Below are 15730 nucleotides of genomic sequence, written 5' to 3'. Positions count from 1 at the left end.
GCTACAATGTAGCTTCTTGGGGTTTTGGTTGGTTTGTTTTTTGGTTGATTGGTTTGGGGTTTTTGTTGCTGCTGCTGCTGCTGCTGGTTTGGTTCTTTAGTTTTATACATGTAAGCCCAGTATTATGATGACTCTTACCTCTCACCTTCTTACCACCCATGTCCACTCTCCTCACAGTTTCATAGATTCTTGTTTTGAGACCTAAGATTGCAATGTGTGTCCCTATGGCCCAGCAGAGAATACAACTAAAGGCAGTGATTCTCCTAGAATCTGTGCATAGCCTATCATTCTGAGGTGAAGGGAAGGCCCTTGTGAGCCCCACCACCTCCTTTTTGTTGACAGGCTGGTCTCCTGTGGCGAGTGCAGACAACTGCTGTTGCCCTAGCTGTAATATTAACTGCCGTGTTGAGCACAGAGAATTGAACTTCGTAGCCATACACAACCCTCTTCCACGGTGCGCTCTGGGCATTAGAGGGGGAGGTGTGTGGCTTGCTCGGGGCTGAGCTCACAACCGTCCCCCATTCTCTGCATGCTGGGTGTGTGTGAGTCTCCGCACCAGCACTCTATGCTATGAGGCAAAGGGAAGGCCACTCTGTCTACAGCTGTAAACATGGGTGTTTAGAAGACAGTGTATTGCTGTGTTGGTTTAGTTAAGCGTCAGAAATATGGTCCTTGCATGGACCCACTGCCTCCCCAGACCTACGTTTTCAGCCAAGCTTACAGTACCAGGCATTGGTCCCCTTCTCTGAGGAGTGAGTCTATTCAGAGCTTACAATAGCTAGAAAAATGTAGGTGGCCCACATGCCCAGCAACCGACAGAAAACACAGGTGTGGTACATATACACAGTGAACTTTACTCAGCTCTAAAGAAAGTAAAAATTTACAAGGAAATGCGTAGAATTGGGGGAAAAAATATTCAAAGTGAGGTAAGGATGTGGCGCAGTGGTAGAGAGCTTGTCTAGCATGACCAAAGCCCTGGATTCAGCCTCAGTACCACAGATAAGGTGAAGTAACCCACACTCAAAAAGACAAATGCACATAGCTTCAGGTCCTCAGTATGATCTGTCAAAAACGAGTACCCGAGCCCAGCGTAGTTGACGCACACCTTTAATCCTAGCACTAAGGGAGGCAGAGGCAGGCGGATCTCTGAATTTGAGGCTGTCCTGGTCTACAAATCGAGTCCAGGACAGTCAAGACCACACAGAGAAGCCCTGTCTCAAAAAACCGAAAAAAAAAAGAAGGAAGGAAGGAAATGGAGTACCTGTGCAAACCAGGAAATGAGGGCAGGGAACTTGAGAGAAGGGCTAACAAAACATAAGTAAAAGAAAATACTGTGGATGGAAAGGGTTAACCAGCATTGAAGAGAATGGGGTTGGGGTGGATGACACAGGGGAGGAGGTGTGCTGCACCTTTAATCCCAGCACTGGATAAGATGTGAGCACTCTGCCAGAGGTAGGTGGATCTGAGTTTGAGGCTCCTAGTCTACATAGAGAAACCCTGTCTTGAAAAAGAAAGTAAAAGGTGCCCATCTGTGCATCAGCGGCTTATCTGCTCCTGGGTGGCAGCTAACCAGTCCCATCATGGGGGCAGAAGATCCCCAGCAATTACAGGCAACTATGAGCCACCCATTGTGGGTGCTGACAACTCGGAAAGAGCAGCATCACTTCATTTTTTTTTTTTAAAAAATAGGGTTTCACTATTAGCTCTGGCTGGCCTGGAAATCACTATGTAGACCAGGCTGGACCAGAACTCAGAGTTTCTCTGCTGCCTTAAAGAGGTGTGCCACATGACCCAGCAGTAATCCATTCCCCACTGAACCATCTCTCCAGCCCTGGAAGAGAGGTCCCTCATTTCCAACTAGATAAATGTGTCGTCTTCATGGCCTGTGCGTCTACTTAAGTGTTTTCCTAGTCCACACTCATGGTCACCTCTCATGTATGACACTCAGAGCAGGTGTGTGTGGCGTGGTGCCAAGTCTATCTTCTGACCACACATCAGTCATCTTTGCTATTAGATCAGCCATCAATATGAGTCTGTGTTTGTTGCTTGGTCTCTAGTCTGCTCTGTCTCTTTCTCCACTCCCAGGACCACTCTGTCTTCATATGCAGTGCTGTGGCTGTCCTGGACTCATTTTGTAAGCCAGGCTGGTCTTGAACCCACAGTGATCAGCCTGCCTCTGCCTCCTAAGTGCTGGGATTAAAGGCGTGCGCTACCATGCCTGGCTATTTTTCTGTTTATTTACTGGTTCTTCTTCTTCTCCTTTCTTTCCCGCACCCCCCAAATAGGCTAGCTGTGGACTCATCACCCCTGTACATCAGCCCCCCAAATGGGAGACAATGTCTGGTTCATGGCTTCACTCTTCATATGAGAGTTTTAAAGTTTACCTTTACCTGTAGGAATGTGTGTGCGACAATGTGTGTCTGACACCTGCAGATGCCAGAGGTAGACGCTGGATCTCCTGGATCTGAAGTTACAGTTGTGAGCTACTGTGAAGGTGCTGAAATTGAACCCAAGTCCTCTTCAAGAGTGACAAGAATTCATAACTTCTGAGCCATCTCTCCAGCCCTCCTGGAAGGCCAGTTTAAGAGTTTGTTCCTTGTCTTCACTTTGAAAAGTAGCTTTTATGTTTTCAGGGTTTAATTACTTAGTCTTGACAAATAGGAAACAAGATGGTTCTTTAATGTTGATGTAGCACCTGGCAGCCTCACTTCTAAGACTATCCATTTAGACCTATATCTGCCCACGGGCAACTAAGTCCGTTTCTTGTTGTTCATACCTTTTTTTCTTTTTCTTTTTCTTCATGATGATATAATGCTGAGATGATACGGCCAGGTGTGGTACGTATGCCTTTAATCCCTGAACTCCAGGCCAGCGGGGACAGAAAGAAAGAAGGGGTTGGCGAGGACAACAACTACAAAAACCTGCATTTGCCAAAGCGTTTCCATCTCGCAGAACTCCCCTTCTGTCAGCTTTCTCCCTACACTTGGTTTTCTTTACTAACCGCTGAGCTCTGTCGATGCTTTCCTTCACTGGCTGCAGTAACTGGGTTTCCCCTGGGTTCTGTTGTAACGTCCTAGTCAATATTAGCATCACTTTGTAACAAACCAACACAAAACTTGGTGTCATAAGCTACACTGATGCTCTTCTCTATGGGTCAGAAATCCACAGAGGCAGCTGGGCGCGGTGGCACAGGCCTGTAATCCCAGCACTCGGGAGGCAGAGGCAGGTGGATCGCTGTGAGTTCGAGGCCAGCCTGGTCTACAGAGTGAGTCCAGGACAGCCAAGGCTACACAGAGAAACCCTGTCTCTGTCTCAGAAAACAAACAAACAAACCACTCGGCAGAGGCTGGACCTGCTGTGTGTCTGCTGCTCCAGGCTGAGGCCTTACCTGAGAACCATAAAGTTGAAGACTGCAAACATCGCAAGGGTTGTGGCTGCAAGTCAGTAACTGTGGCTGTTCCTGGCCATAGGCCTCACCCTTCTGCAGCAAGGCCTTATGTCATGGAGGCCCAGCTGTAGGGACAGAACCCTGAAGGTAAGTCATGCAACCTGTATGGCCACAGAAGCCACAGGGAAGTAGGGCAGACTGACTAGCTGGGGTAGCAAGCTTCTGCCAGATCCTGAGAGACAAAAACCACTTCCATAGCTCTCACGTGTTAGGCTGGTGGCTGTGCTGTCCCAGAAGCACCTGCTTCTGACCATGAGGAAGTGGAAGTAATGCAGTTGATGGGCTAAAGCAGTGGTTCTCAACCTTCCTAATGCTATGACCTTTTAATACAGTTCCTTGTGTTGTGGTGACCCCAACCATAAAATTATTTCATAAGTGTAGCTTTTGCTATTCTATGAAATACAGGATCTCTGATATGTGACCCTGGTGAGAGAGTTGTTCAACCTTCAGTGGGGTCACAACACACAGCTTGAGAACAACTGTGCTTGAGGATTTAGTTTAAAAAAAATAAAACAGGGCTGGAGAGATGGCTCAGAGGTTAAGAGCACTGCTTTTTCATCCAAAGCTCCTGGGTTCAATTCCCAGCAATCATGTGGTGGCTCACAACCATCTATGATAAGATCTGGTGCCCGTACATGCAGACAGACCACTGTGTACATAATAAGTGAATATTTTAAAATAAAATAAAATAAAACAAAAACAAATTTAGCCTAAGTGTGGTGGCAAATGCCTTCAATCTCAATACTCAGGAAGCAGATGAAGGTGGATCTATAAGTTCAAGGCCAGCCTGGTCTACAAAGTGAGTTCCAGGGCAGTTTACACAGCAAAACCCTATCCTGAAAAGCCAAAAACAAAAACAAAACAAAGCAAAAACTTGCTTAGGAAATAAACAGTAAGTTACACAAAGTAGAACTTAGTGTGCTAGCCATGCTTTTTAGAAATTATAGAAAAATTTCTACCAGCGCTGAGGTTCACAGTTGTTTGTTCACCAAAACTGACTTCCAATTAGGCTTTCTTCCCATAACAAGAACCAGCCTGAGTTACAAGCAGTCATTAGGCCCACCCCCATAGCAAAGAACATGGCTCTAAAGGGCAGTGTAGGGTCACAACAGTCATTAAGGCCTGTCTGCCATTTTGTTCCCTGTGCTATTATCAGGGAAAGCCTTTAATCCCAGCACTCAGAAGGCAGGTGCAGGTGGATTGCTGTGAGTTCAAGGCCAGCCTGGTCTACAGAGTCCAGGATAGCTAAGGCTGCACAGAGAAACCCTGTCTCAGAAAAAAAAAAAATCACCAATCTGTCCAAATGGCCAATTTTCAGTCTCCTGTCATTCCAAGTAGAAACTGGGGCTGAGCCGTGAAGGAGATTTAAGGATGACAGCATATGTGGATCGAGTAAACCTGAAGACTGCACAGCTGGTAAAGCCTTCTGCTCAAGGCTGGTCCCCTTTTGTACACTAACTAGAGCCAGTTGCTTGTTATCAGACAGCCTTCCCTTCATTAACCTAAGTGTGTGGAGCGATTCCCCTCAGGTAAGGCGTATGATTTCTGTAGCACGTGGAGGCGCTCGTGCGATGTCCCTACACACGGCATGGAAGAGAAGACAGACCTGACTCTCCAGAATGCTGCTCACCGCTCCAGATTCTCTCAGAGACAGGGGAAAGCTCAACAGGGAAGTTGCCAGGTAAGGTAAGGTGCCAAGGCTGAGCCTCAGGCCTCAACCTTACAGTATCCAAGAGGCCTCTGAGCAAGCCCTAAGGGCGCTTTCTAGTAAAGCTAACAGGTTGGGGTAGGGACGTGTGCCTACCAGAGCCTCCCTAGGAGGGCCGGCGACAGTCACGTCTCCCATAGAGGAACAGTGGGAGGGACTGTTGTAAGTCTGGACTGAATGTGACTGAATGTGCTGCCTGTCTGCCAGGGAACTCTGTATGTTGCAGAGACCCCTTTGTCCATGGTGATTAGAAAGAACTCTCTCTGAGGAAATCAGCCACACGTTCAGCTGTATTGAGCCAGCTAAACTAGATTACAAGCCCATGTTCACCCCTGAAGCCTGAAGCCTGCCCCATGTACTCCTCAGAGCTGAGCTGTTATCTCATAGATTTTTCAGTTTTGTGTTTTGGAGACAGGGTTTCTCTGTGTAGCCCTGGCTGTCCTGGACTTGCTTTGTAGACCAGGCTAGCCTTGAACCCAGAGAGATCTACCTGCCTCTGCCTCCCTGAGTGCTGGCATTAAAGATGTGTGCCGCCACATCTTTAATCTATAGATGAGAGCCTATAGATCGTTCTCCTCCCCCCTTCTCTGTCTCTGTCTCTCCCTCTCTGTGTCTGTCTGTCTGTCTGTCTGTCTGTCTGTCTGTCTGTCTGTCTGTCTCTCTCTCTCTCTCTCTCTCTCTCTCTCTCTCTCTCTCTCTCCACAAAAGGACCAACTAAAACCTGGGACTCCTTCCATGAGGAAGGACTTTGGGATCCTGTTCAGAACATGAAAATGGTTCTGGTTCTGCTAAGGGAAAAGGAAAGGCTCCTCCTTTGGTCATGAGCAGGCACTACAGTCTCCATTAAACCCTGCAAGGTTGGCTGGGGTAGGATGGCCCGAGCTACTGTGTTGGCAGGAGTGGAGCAGCCCCTCCCCGACCCAAGGCATCTGGCAGTCCTGGGCCCCACCTCAGAGCAACCCCCAGGTACACAGCCAGTTTTTATATGGGAAGCCCCTTAGCTGCTCACTCTAGGGAGGAAACTGAGGATAGAAACTTGACTGTGTCCTAGTGCCTGCCACTTCTACTGGGTCTCCAAACCAGTTTTCTGTGACAGGGCATTCTTGCTGTTACTGGGACTCCCTTACCTGTGCCTAAACACCTGATGCCACAGCTTTCTGAATCCCTTAAATATCTAAAGTTGTTTTTGTTTTTTCAATTAGACTTTTTTTTTTCCCTTGAGACAAGGTTTCTCTGTAATCTTGGATGTCCCTGGACTCACCTTGTAAGCCAGGCTGGCTCCAAACTCACAGCGATCTGTCTTTTTCTGCCTCCCAAGTGCTAGGATTAAAGGCGTGCCCCACCACGCCCAGCTTAGTTTTTTACATATACATTTATATTATCATACACACATATATAATAAACTACATACAAGAAGACCCACAAAACAATTAGGAATTATATAAATGTTATATTCATAATGTTTTGGCTATTTGTATTTGGCAACCTTGAAGAAAACATCTTTCCTATCTTGGTGAGTCTAAAATTCTGAATGAAAATCAATACCTATCGTATCTCATCTCTATCAATTTAAAACATCCATCTAGACCTAAAAACATCTTAACCCTTAAATACCTAAGCTTCCTTGTAAAACTGAGCTACCTGGTCTTCAACCCCATCAGAGACTTGAGAAGGAATAAAATTAATTACCCAAGTAAACAGGAAGTACAGGTTAACAGTTTCCAAGGTGAAAAAAATGACAGTTCGCCACCTGAACAGTCACCCAAAACTCTCTATAACATTGGAGCATCATCTTGCGCCTGCTGGCCCAGTATATCTGACAGACATATTTATGAGGCAGGAACTATTGAGGACTTGCTTACCCTGTCTTGGCAGTTTGGCCAAGCTTGCCCATTTTTAGGCAGAATTCTGTCTGTGGCTGAAACAAGGACATTTTGCCCAGTTTGCCACATTTGAAGCGATCTCCATAAGGAGGTTCTTTGACGCTCATCATCTTCTTTGAGTTAGGCTGGGTGTTGCCAAGAGTTAACCTGTCTTATTGTCAAAGAATCTTTAAAATAATAAAAACATCTTTAAATGCCATATTCTATAGGTCTCTGAAGTTTTTGAAGACCTTTCTATTTTACCTTATCTATCTATAGAATCATATCTGTCTGCTAAACCTAGGATGTATATTCTTGTGATAAAAATAAGTTAGTAACTGACATGATCATGATTTGATCAACTAACAATTAACTTGCATTACTTAATTATCCTAAGCAGCCTGCAATAGCACTTTCAAAGTGTTGGAAGTAAACCTTGAATTGAGTTGTATGGGTACAATACCTCATATTAGAGTAGAAATATACATATAAGCTTTATCATAGTTTTTACTCCTCCAACATTTATTTTTGTTCACACACATTTTATTAGGCAATCTTTTTTTTTAAAGGTGTGTGTGTGTGTGTGTGTGTGTGTGTGTGTGTGTGTGTGTGTGTGTATACAAGGTGTAGGTGCCATGTCTCCAGCCCTTGGGCCAGTCTTGCAGATTACTGCAGGTAATATGGTCAAGGGATGGAACTGGACTTTGTTTTATTTTGGTATTATTTTTTTAAATCACACTTGCCAGGGATGGGTAGGCATAAGGTGGTGTGTGTGTGTGTGTGTGTGTGTGTGTGTGTAGATCAGAGGACGGCCTGAACGAGCCCATCTCCTTGCCCATTATCCAGATCCCAGGGCTCACACTCTAAGCCATCTTAACACTGAAAAAGAACTTCATTTTAAATCAACTTCCTCTCAGTATCTTTGGACGCAGAGGGCGAGCTAGCAAAGTCTGTTGACGAACTGTACAGCTCTGCTGGTTAAGGCTGAAAGTCAATCTCTCTGAATAGTCGGTTCCACGCTCAGTCTATGAAGAATGACTCCCTTTCTCAGCAGGGTGCCATCACCCCTCACTCCAACTGGTGACCCTAGATTTTTGTAAGGAGTGTCACAAAGCCCTAAAAGAAAATACAGGCCTGACCTTTCCTGATAACAAGCATAGGGAATTCCAGGAAATGCCCACACAACAAGTGGTCTCTAATTGCACCCCATGCCATCCCCTCACAGGTAGGATAAGTACTGTTGTCCTTCCTGTGACAACAGCCCCATGTTAAGGAGGCACTGTATCACTGTGTGTCCTGGCTCTTTGAGCCCTAGAATAAACCACATTCACCCTCATTGCCCAGGGTTTTATAAATCCCTAATTCACAAGGAAAGTTGGCTTGTTCTCACTCCACCATGACTATCTGAGTCTCCATTGACACCAGGGGGAACCACCGCTGGGTGCCCGGTGATCAGGCAACAATGGCAGACTGCCTTTGCAGTTGCTGGGGCCCGCTGACTCCTGGGGGAAGCCCCCTTCCCCTGCTGGGAGCAGTGACCAATCAAAGAGCTAACCAGCTGGGCTTGGGACCTGCAGGGACCCAGACTCTAGGGAACCACAACCAAGAAAGTCTTCTGGCTTTTCTACTTACAGGACTCCTTGTGGCAGTTCTAAACCCAACCTACCCACCCTCAGCTCCTGCCACTTTGGGGCTCTCGTCGCGGTGAGTACTGGACTTTACTGTGGGCCAGCGCTCTGTGTCAGTGTTTGGCCAGTTTGTTACTCTCTGCCCATCAGATCTGCTATCACCTTTCCTGAAGCCATGCTATCAAGTGTCCCATAGGGAGCATCAGTCCAATGTGATTCCACTCAACAAGACGCCTGTTGGCTATTCATGCAAGGAAAGGCTTCCCTGCTGAGGACTCCCTTAGGAGGTAGGAAACCCTCAAGGGAGGAAAGTGGCCAGGCCCCTCCCCCAGGACTGCTTCCAGCCTCTGTAACTGTCACAAACGAAATCTGAAGTCTGAACAAAAAGCTACTAATCCCCGAGCAGGAAAACCCACCAATCACTATGCTCCCCCAAGCTCAGGTCTTGAAATCCCACCAATCGTCACCCTGGAAATCTCTTCCCTAGAAAGTGCCACCCCTAAGAAATCCTATATAAAGGCTGTGTCTGCTCAGTTCCCTGCTGTCCTCTCCTGTGAGCAGGGAGCGCCAATCCTGGACTTGTCCCTCCCAAGAAACCTCTTTCATGAGATTTGCTGCCTGATGTGACTCTCTCATCAGAAGCAGCATTGATGAGAAGGTAGAGAGGGGCTGAGGCTCCTGAGCTCCTGTGAGCTCTGAGCACCCTGCCATGAGAGCTGCAAGGCCTCTGTTGAGGAGGCCTCCTCAGAGCAAGTCCCAGGACACCTTCCATCCAAGCAGGAAGGCCGACCCACTTTGTTGGGGCTGAGCAGACACTGTTGCTGAAGACCCTGTGTCAAGGCCAAGGTGCAGAGGTGCTTGCAGTCATGGTTGTCACCTGACTTCCAGCCCCAAGCTGAGGCAGGGGGATTAGTTGGCCTAGGAGTTTGGTGAGGCCAATCTAGTCTATAGAGTAGGTTCCAGCAAAGATAACATAGTGAAACGGGGTGTGTGGGGGGTGTGTGTTGGGGGGGGGGATGTAGCGCTTTACTGGCGAGGTCAGTCTGGCACTTCGTGATAGCCTCTGAACTCAGTATACAGCAATAGAACTCCTTTCTCAGAGGGGTCCCCTCTCTGAACCCTAGAGACTCTAAGGAGTGTCACATAGACAACAGATGACAGGCCAGACCACTTCCAAGAGAACCTGTTCAGCAAGCACCTGGGGATTCCTGGAAATGCGCCACCCTATGCTAAGGAGATGCCAGCCTTCAGCAAATGACCTTTGTACCTGGAAGTTCTTCCCCCACCCATAGGATAAGTACTCCTGCATGTACCCCATACACTGCATGTAAATCAACTATCCTGCCACCTCTGCCCTAGTGAATCAGACACGTTCACCCTCAAACCCCTCCCCACCACCCAAGGCTTATAAATCCCTGATTCACTTCACCACGACCATCTGGGAATTTATCATTTATTCCAGGGAAGAAAGGGCTCCTGAAGACTCACTGTGGACTGGACAGAGCTTCTGGACTGCCAGTCAGTCCACCACTGACCTCCGTGACCTTCTGCCATTCACTGGTATGTAACCGCCTTGGCAGACGCTGCAGCCATCTCCATCACAGCAATATCGATACTGACCATCGGTGAAGCACCTGCTGTCCACCTGCATCCGCTGCAATGCTCAGCACAGCAGCTTAACCAAAGAGCTGTTAATGCTGCAGTATCAACACAGGCCTTTGGGAGGCCCGAGTTTCCACTGCCATCTAATACCGGCAATTTCATTTTAAAAGAGCTAAATTGGAACACTCCATGGAAAACTCTTTCCACACCCTAGCCTAGCACACGGGCCTCACCCTGAGCGCTCTAAGCTACCCATGAGCAAGAAATGGGACCTTTGATTTGAGGTTCATCTGGAAGTAACCAGCGCCTGAACCAGCCTGCCATACATGGAAGCCAGGCCACCCGCTGGATGAACAATGAAAGAGACTGAACTCTTTTTGAACAGGTTGAAGGCTGGTGTGACACTTGAACCCACAGGCCTCTTGCTGCAGCCTCAGACTGGCTGCATCTCTTCCAGCTTACATCCATCAGTACTTGAAATTTAGCAGCGAGTTGCCAGCACCCATGGGTTGTTACTGGAGGATCTTGCTGATGAATAAAATTTCATTAAAGAAAGAAAAAAATCAAAACCAGGACTAAAAGAAAACATTTATTGAATCAAAATCAATACTTTCTTTTTAATATCTACAAGCCAACAGTGAGCTCACTTTATTCAAGAATGAACACAATGTACAAAAAAAGTATGCTTATATTATAAAAATACGTCCATCTTGTCTTCTGGTGCTCAGCAGACGCTCTCCACACCAGCTCCATTAACAACCAAAGGGAAGCTAATGGCAAACACCCCAGGCCACTGGAGAAGCCGCGCCCAGCACACTGCTGCAATCAGCTGTTTCTCTTACTTACTAGTTGTCACCATGGATTTCAGACAAGTATTAATATAATAAATTCTGGGTACAAAATCCTATTAGCTCCAATTTAAAAATGAGATGTGTTACTATGGGGAACAAAGGAGTTCCCAAGCTTTACAATCCCATGTAGGGGTGGGAAGCTTGCCTCCCCACACCTTTGCCAGCATCCTTAGGCCTTCATAGAAACATGTACAAGGTTCCTCTGTACGTTTTCTTGACCATACTGGAACCTTCCAGGGCACAGGTATAGTGCACTGTGTACAGTGTCTCACTGCTGAGAAGTCAGAGGCAGCTGCAGGACCATCATGGGCTCCATGAGCCTTGGAGCAGCAAACAGAGTGGTGGGGAAGGGGACAATGGCTCCTTGTGCTGCCCCAGCCACCAGTGCTGACGATGCCAAGAAGTCCCTGTTTGTCTGTCACACACAAAGTGTCTGCACACAGCAGTGCCCTGGCAGGAACCTCACACTGGCTAAGCAGAATGACAAACTCAAGAGTGCAGTGTCCACATGGTAAATTAAAGACAACAGTGAATTAAATGTTTCTCCTTGACAGAGTCTGTCTGTGCTCAGGATTGACACCTATGAACAATAAGAATTACAAAAATCAAAAATCAGGTCATCCAGTGTTCCACCCTACTGCTAAGTTCAGAAGAAATAAGGGAGAAATGCTTTCGGCTTTGCCTGCGTCAGCCTAGTGGCTCTTGAGTCAACATTCTCAGGACAGGATCAGTGTAGAACAGGGACAGACGAAGGCAGAAGAGGAAAGATCACAGCTTCTCTAAACAAGGACCTAAGTGCCTTCCGAGCTCTAATTTCAGTAACGACCCATCTTCTGCAAGAACGCCAATCTATCAATCAAAGGCAGTTAGATGGTAAGTCCCGTGGACCACAGGCCCAGCTGCCTACACTCAGCAGGGAAGAGGAACAGAGTGGGGACCTGAGCAAAGGCCTCTTACTAACCACAGAAGCCACTGTGGGGCTGGTCACTGCCAGGGAGCTGCCACAGCCTCCATAGTAAATGGAACACTGGAAGGCCAAAGGCTCTGCAAGTCAGAACAGGTAGCAGAGGCCAGAATTTCAACAAACAGCTAGTGGAAACAACACCAAAAGACTAGAAAACAGCGACAGGTCCACAAAGAAGAGGAGCTAACAGGACGAGATGCTGAGAAACTGGATGGGCTTCACAACACTCAGATACAGAGGGCATCTGCTCACACTCAATCACAGATCCTTACTCTCAAATAAATACACTGAACACTTACAGCCAAGCAACTGCCTTTGGAATGCAGGCTTTCCCACCACTGCTCTGACCAGTCCAGAACCCACTCCGATTACGTAAAGCGTCCTCCAAGAGAGCAGCGTCCTCAAGCGCAGCAGCTCGGGACACCGGTGTTTGGTGTCCTGTGGGGTCCCCTCTGAGCAGCACCATGGAGTGTGCAGGCGCACGCACTCCACTCAAGTTTCCAACAGATGAAAAGGACTATTGTGCTTGTGGGTTACACACCTTCAAAATATACATAAATGGTGGCAGTAATTACAGGTCTTTGCTTATCAGTAAAATCATAAGGCAGAGGGGCTGGAGGCGCAATGAAAAGGTTTAAAATTAAAAAATTACAAAACAGTGCTAGCAGTCACAAAAAAGACCATGCTAAGATCCGATCCATGTCGATTAAACATTGACAATTCAGCTACAATCCAGAGAACTGTGTCAGAGTCCCAGGCATGCATGCCGCTGACAGCAGGGCAGGTGGCCTGACGCTCGCAGCAGGGACGTCTCGCTGGAGATCACGGGGTCAACAGGTGCCGCCACACTTCTTTGTTATAATAAAAATAAAAGAAATCCAATCACAAGACAAAAATATTATAGAACTGTGGACAGAGAAAATGCAGGAATTCACAATGACCTACAAAACCAAAAGAAAAATTCAAATCAATTTTCAGGCTTTCTGTTTTGTTTTATTTTATAGACAGGGTCTCTCTCTCTCCATAGCCCTGGCTGTCCTGGACTCACTTTGCAGACCAGGCTGGTCTTGAACTCATAGCGATCCACCTGCCTCTGCCTCCCAAGCACTGGGATTAAAGGCGTGCGCCACCACACCTGGCTTAACTTCTTGTTTTAACCTCCAGACTCCTGTCTAGGGAGAGAGGCCACCCCAGCTCTGAGGTACTCACAGATGAAGGCACCAGGGCTATCCTGCCTTTGTGTCCACGAGCTGCATCTGCACATTGGCAGGCAGGCCACCTCCATAGCCTCCCTTAGACTGCATTTGGTTCTGAATGGAGCTGACCTAAAACAAACAGGAAGAAAACAGATGTACAGCAGAAACCAGTCAGTGCAACAATGATTTCCCTACCGTCTTCATAACACTTCTATAGGGAAAACACATTCATTTTAAACACCTTAATTTATTTATAGTGCAAATGGTGAGGCCAGTATTGACCAATCTGTGTTTTGCTTTTCCCCTCAAGCATGGCCTCATGTAGCCCAGGCTGGCCTTGAAGTGAAGGTGTCTAAGATTCCAAAGACACAGGACAGGTCATGTTCACTTTTTAATCCTGTCAGTGAGTGAACTTCCATATCAGTCTATTAGACCCTGCTCTGCGGTAAGACAAGAGTCTTGCTCTGATGGACTCAAGGTGTTTGTCCCAAACCAACTCCTGTAAACCAGAGACTTCCGGAAGCAGACTGCGTGTCAGGCCACAGGGCTAGGAGGAGGAACCCAGGCAGGAAGTCTGGAGGTGATGCCCAGTGATGAGTCAGCCACAGTCCGGGGCCCATGGGATGAGACCTGGGGGTAGAGGAGACGCCTGGACCATGCTCATGAATGCGAGTGCTGCCAGGACATGAAGGAAGCATGGGCCCTTTTTGCTAGTGATCCGAAGCCATTCTTTTATATTTAAAGGGAGAAATGAGGCACGCCTACGTTACTTCTGCAGCAGCACTTAGCTATGCTACAAGAGAACATACGGTGCTAAGCTTAAGGGCTGTGCCTTACATGCCACTCGCCTTACTTGGGGACACTGACTTCCGACAAGCATCTCACCCCAAGAGCAATGCGCACACAACTAAACACATGTACTCACAACTGATGGCTGCTTTAGGTAAGATATGCACTGGCTTTAAACCATGGGGCATGACCCCACCCAATGCCTCATTGTGGTACAATCTGAGCTCGGCCTGGATAACAGTCTATATGCAGCACACACACAGGATCTGCAGATGTCCAGCCCACCTAGTCAGGACTTGCCAACTCAAAGCCACACAAGTCTAAAAAAAAAAAGTCAGTTCTGATTCTTCGGTGTCAGAGTGAAGGGTCAGGAAGTGACCTCGTGGCCTATCAGTGTGCTGAGAGCAGTCACATAGTCACATGACAGGTATATAGTGTTTTAAAACTACTACTAAAGGCTCACAGAGCTTTCTGGCAAGAAACTAGCATTAAAAAGTAGGCTTGCACATGTGGCACAGTACCAACCAGTGACATCGACCCCATCGAAAAATAAGTCCACAAACCACAGACAGTCAGTGCTAGGTGCAGGCTAGGCGGCACCTTCCTCTACCCACTGCTGCTCCAGTTTCAGGACACAGACAGGGCGGGAAGGTTTCCTGGATGAGCAACCTTCCTATTCATGGTTTTGGATTATTGTCACTATTCTTATGCAGGAAAACACAATTTCTCTTACAGTCCAGTTTATTAAACGGGATCTGTAAGTAGTAATTTCTAAAACCTCCCTGAGCAATTTTACTGTCAGCAAGAACTCAGCATTCTTGGGGAGGGCTGCTGTAGAGAGAGCAGGCTCATCCAATGAAATCACTATCCTAAAGGGACACAGCACTTGTCCTACAGGGAGGACTCCACTGGCCTGCAGGGCAGAACCTGCTGTCAGCCAGGAGCCCCTACCTCATCTACGCAAGCAGCACACCTAATGAAGCTTACTAAGGCAAGATGCTAAGCACAGATCCCACCACCCCCAACCCCCGTTTTTCAAGACAGGGCTTCTCCGTGTAGCCATGTTGTTGTGCTGGGATTATTATTTTTTTTTTTAGACAAGGTTTCTCTGTCTAGACCAGGCTGGCCTTGAACTCACAGTGAGAAGCCTGCCTCTGCCTCCCAAGTGCTGGGATTAAAGGCGTGTGTCACCCTGTCTGACTCACTAAGCTCAGATTTTAAAGAAAATTATGAACTGTACAAGAAAAAGACTGAGAATGTTTCCAAACAGCATGCATTAGATTTAATCTTAAGAGGTAGTAGCCAGGTAATGTCCCAGCATCCACTAGCCCAAAGCAGCAGCCCAAATTCAGGAGCAGTTTGGCCTCCATCTTTAGATGAAATCTGAAGTGGTGAACACATTTATTGATGAGATGATACTCATGATAAACATGCAACACCTGTCCAAAGGGCTCCTGACTGCTTTGCTACTTTCACCTGCTGCCCAGCAAACAGCTGGTCCTCTCTAGACATCAAGACACCCTTCCTCTCCACTAGGAAGCCAGTGAAACAAGTCCTACCACGGGCTCACCACAGGAGCTGCGAATGGCTCCCCTGCTGTCTTAGTCACCGAGGGGCTGCAGTTTGCATGTCCTCTAAGCCCTGTTCTGTTGGTCCTGGCTGGGAAGTCTGGACACAATCCC

General features: G+C 47.4%; 1 protein-coding gene across 1 annotated transcript in view; it reads right to left on the bottom strand.

Moving 5' to 3' along the window:
• Positions 1 to 10824: 10824 nt before the first annotated feature.
• Positions 10825 to 15730, bottom strand: part of CDC42SE2 (CDC42 small effector 2) — a 71782-nt gene continuing 66876 nt past the window's right edge. Inside the window, exons 5-6 of the mRNA XM_084762414.1 lie at positions 13273 to 13388; positions 10825 to 13004 (exon numbers count right to left, since the gene is read on the bottom strand). Of these exons, the coding sequence (XP_084618540.1) occupies positions 13290 to 13388 (99 nt within the window). The 3' untranslated portion in view covers positions 10825 to 13004; positions 13273 to 13289. The remainder of the gene's footprint in view (positions 13005 to 13272; positions 13389 to 15730) is intronic.

Source organism: Acomys minous (genome assembly GCF_964271855.1).
Source record: "Acomys minous genome assembly, chromosome: 16".
In the NCBI taxonomy this organism is placed as follows: Eukaryota; Metazoa; Chordata; class Mammalia; order Rodentia; family Muridae; genus Acomys; species Acomys minous.
The sequence above is the reverse complement of the archived record's forward strand: the minus strand, read 5'-3'. Positions and strand labels throughout refer to the sequence as shown.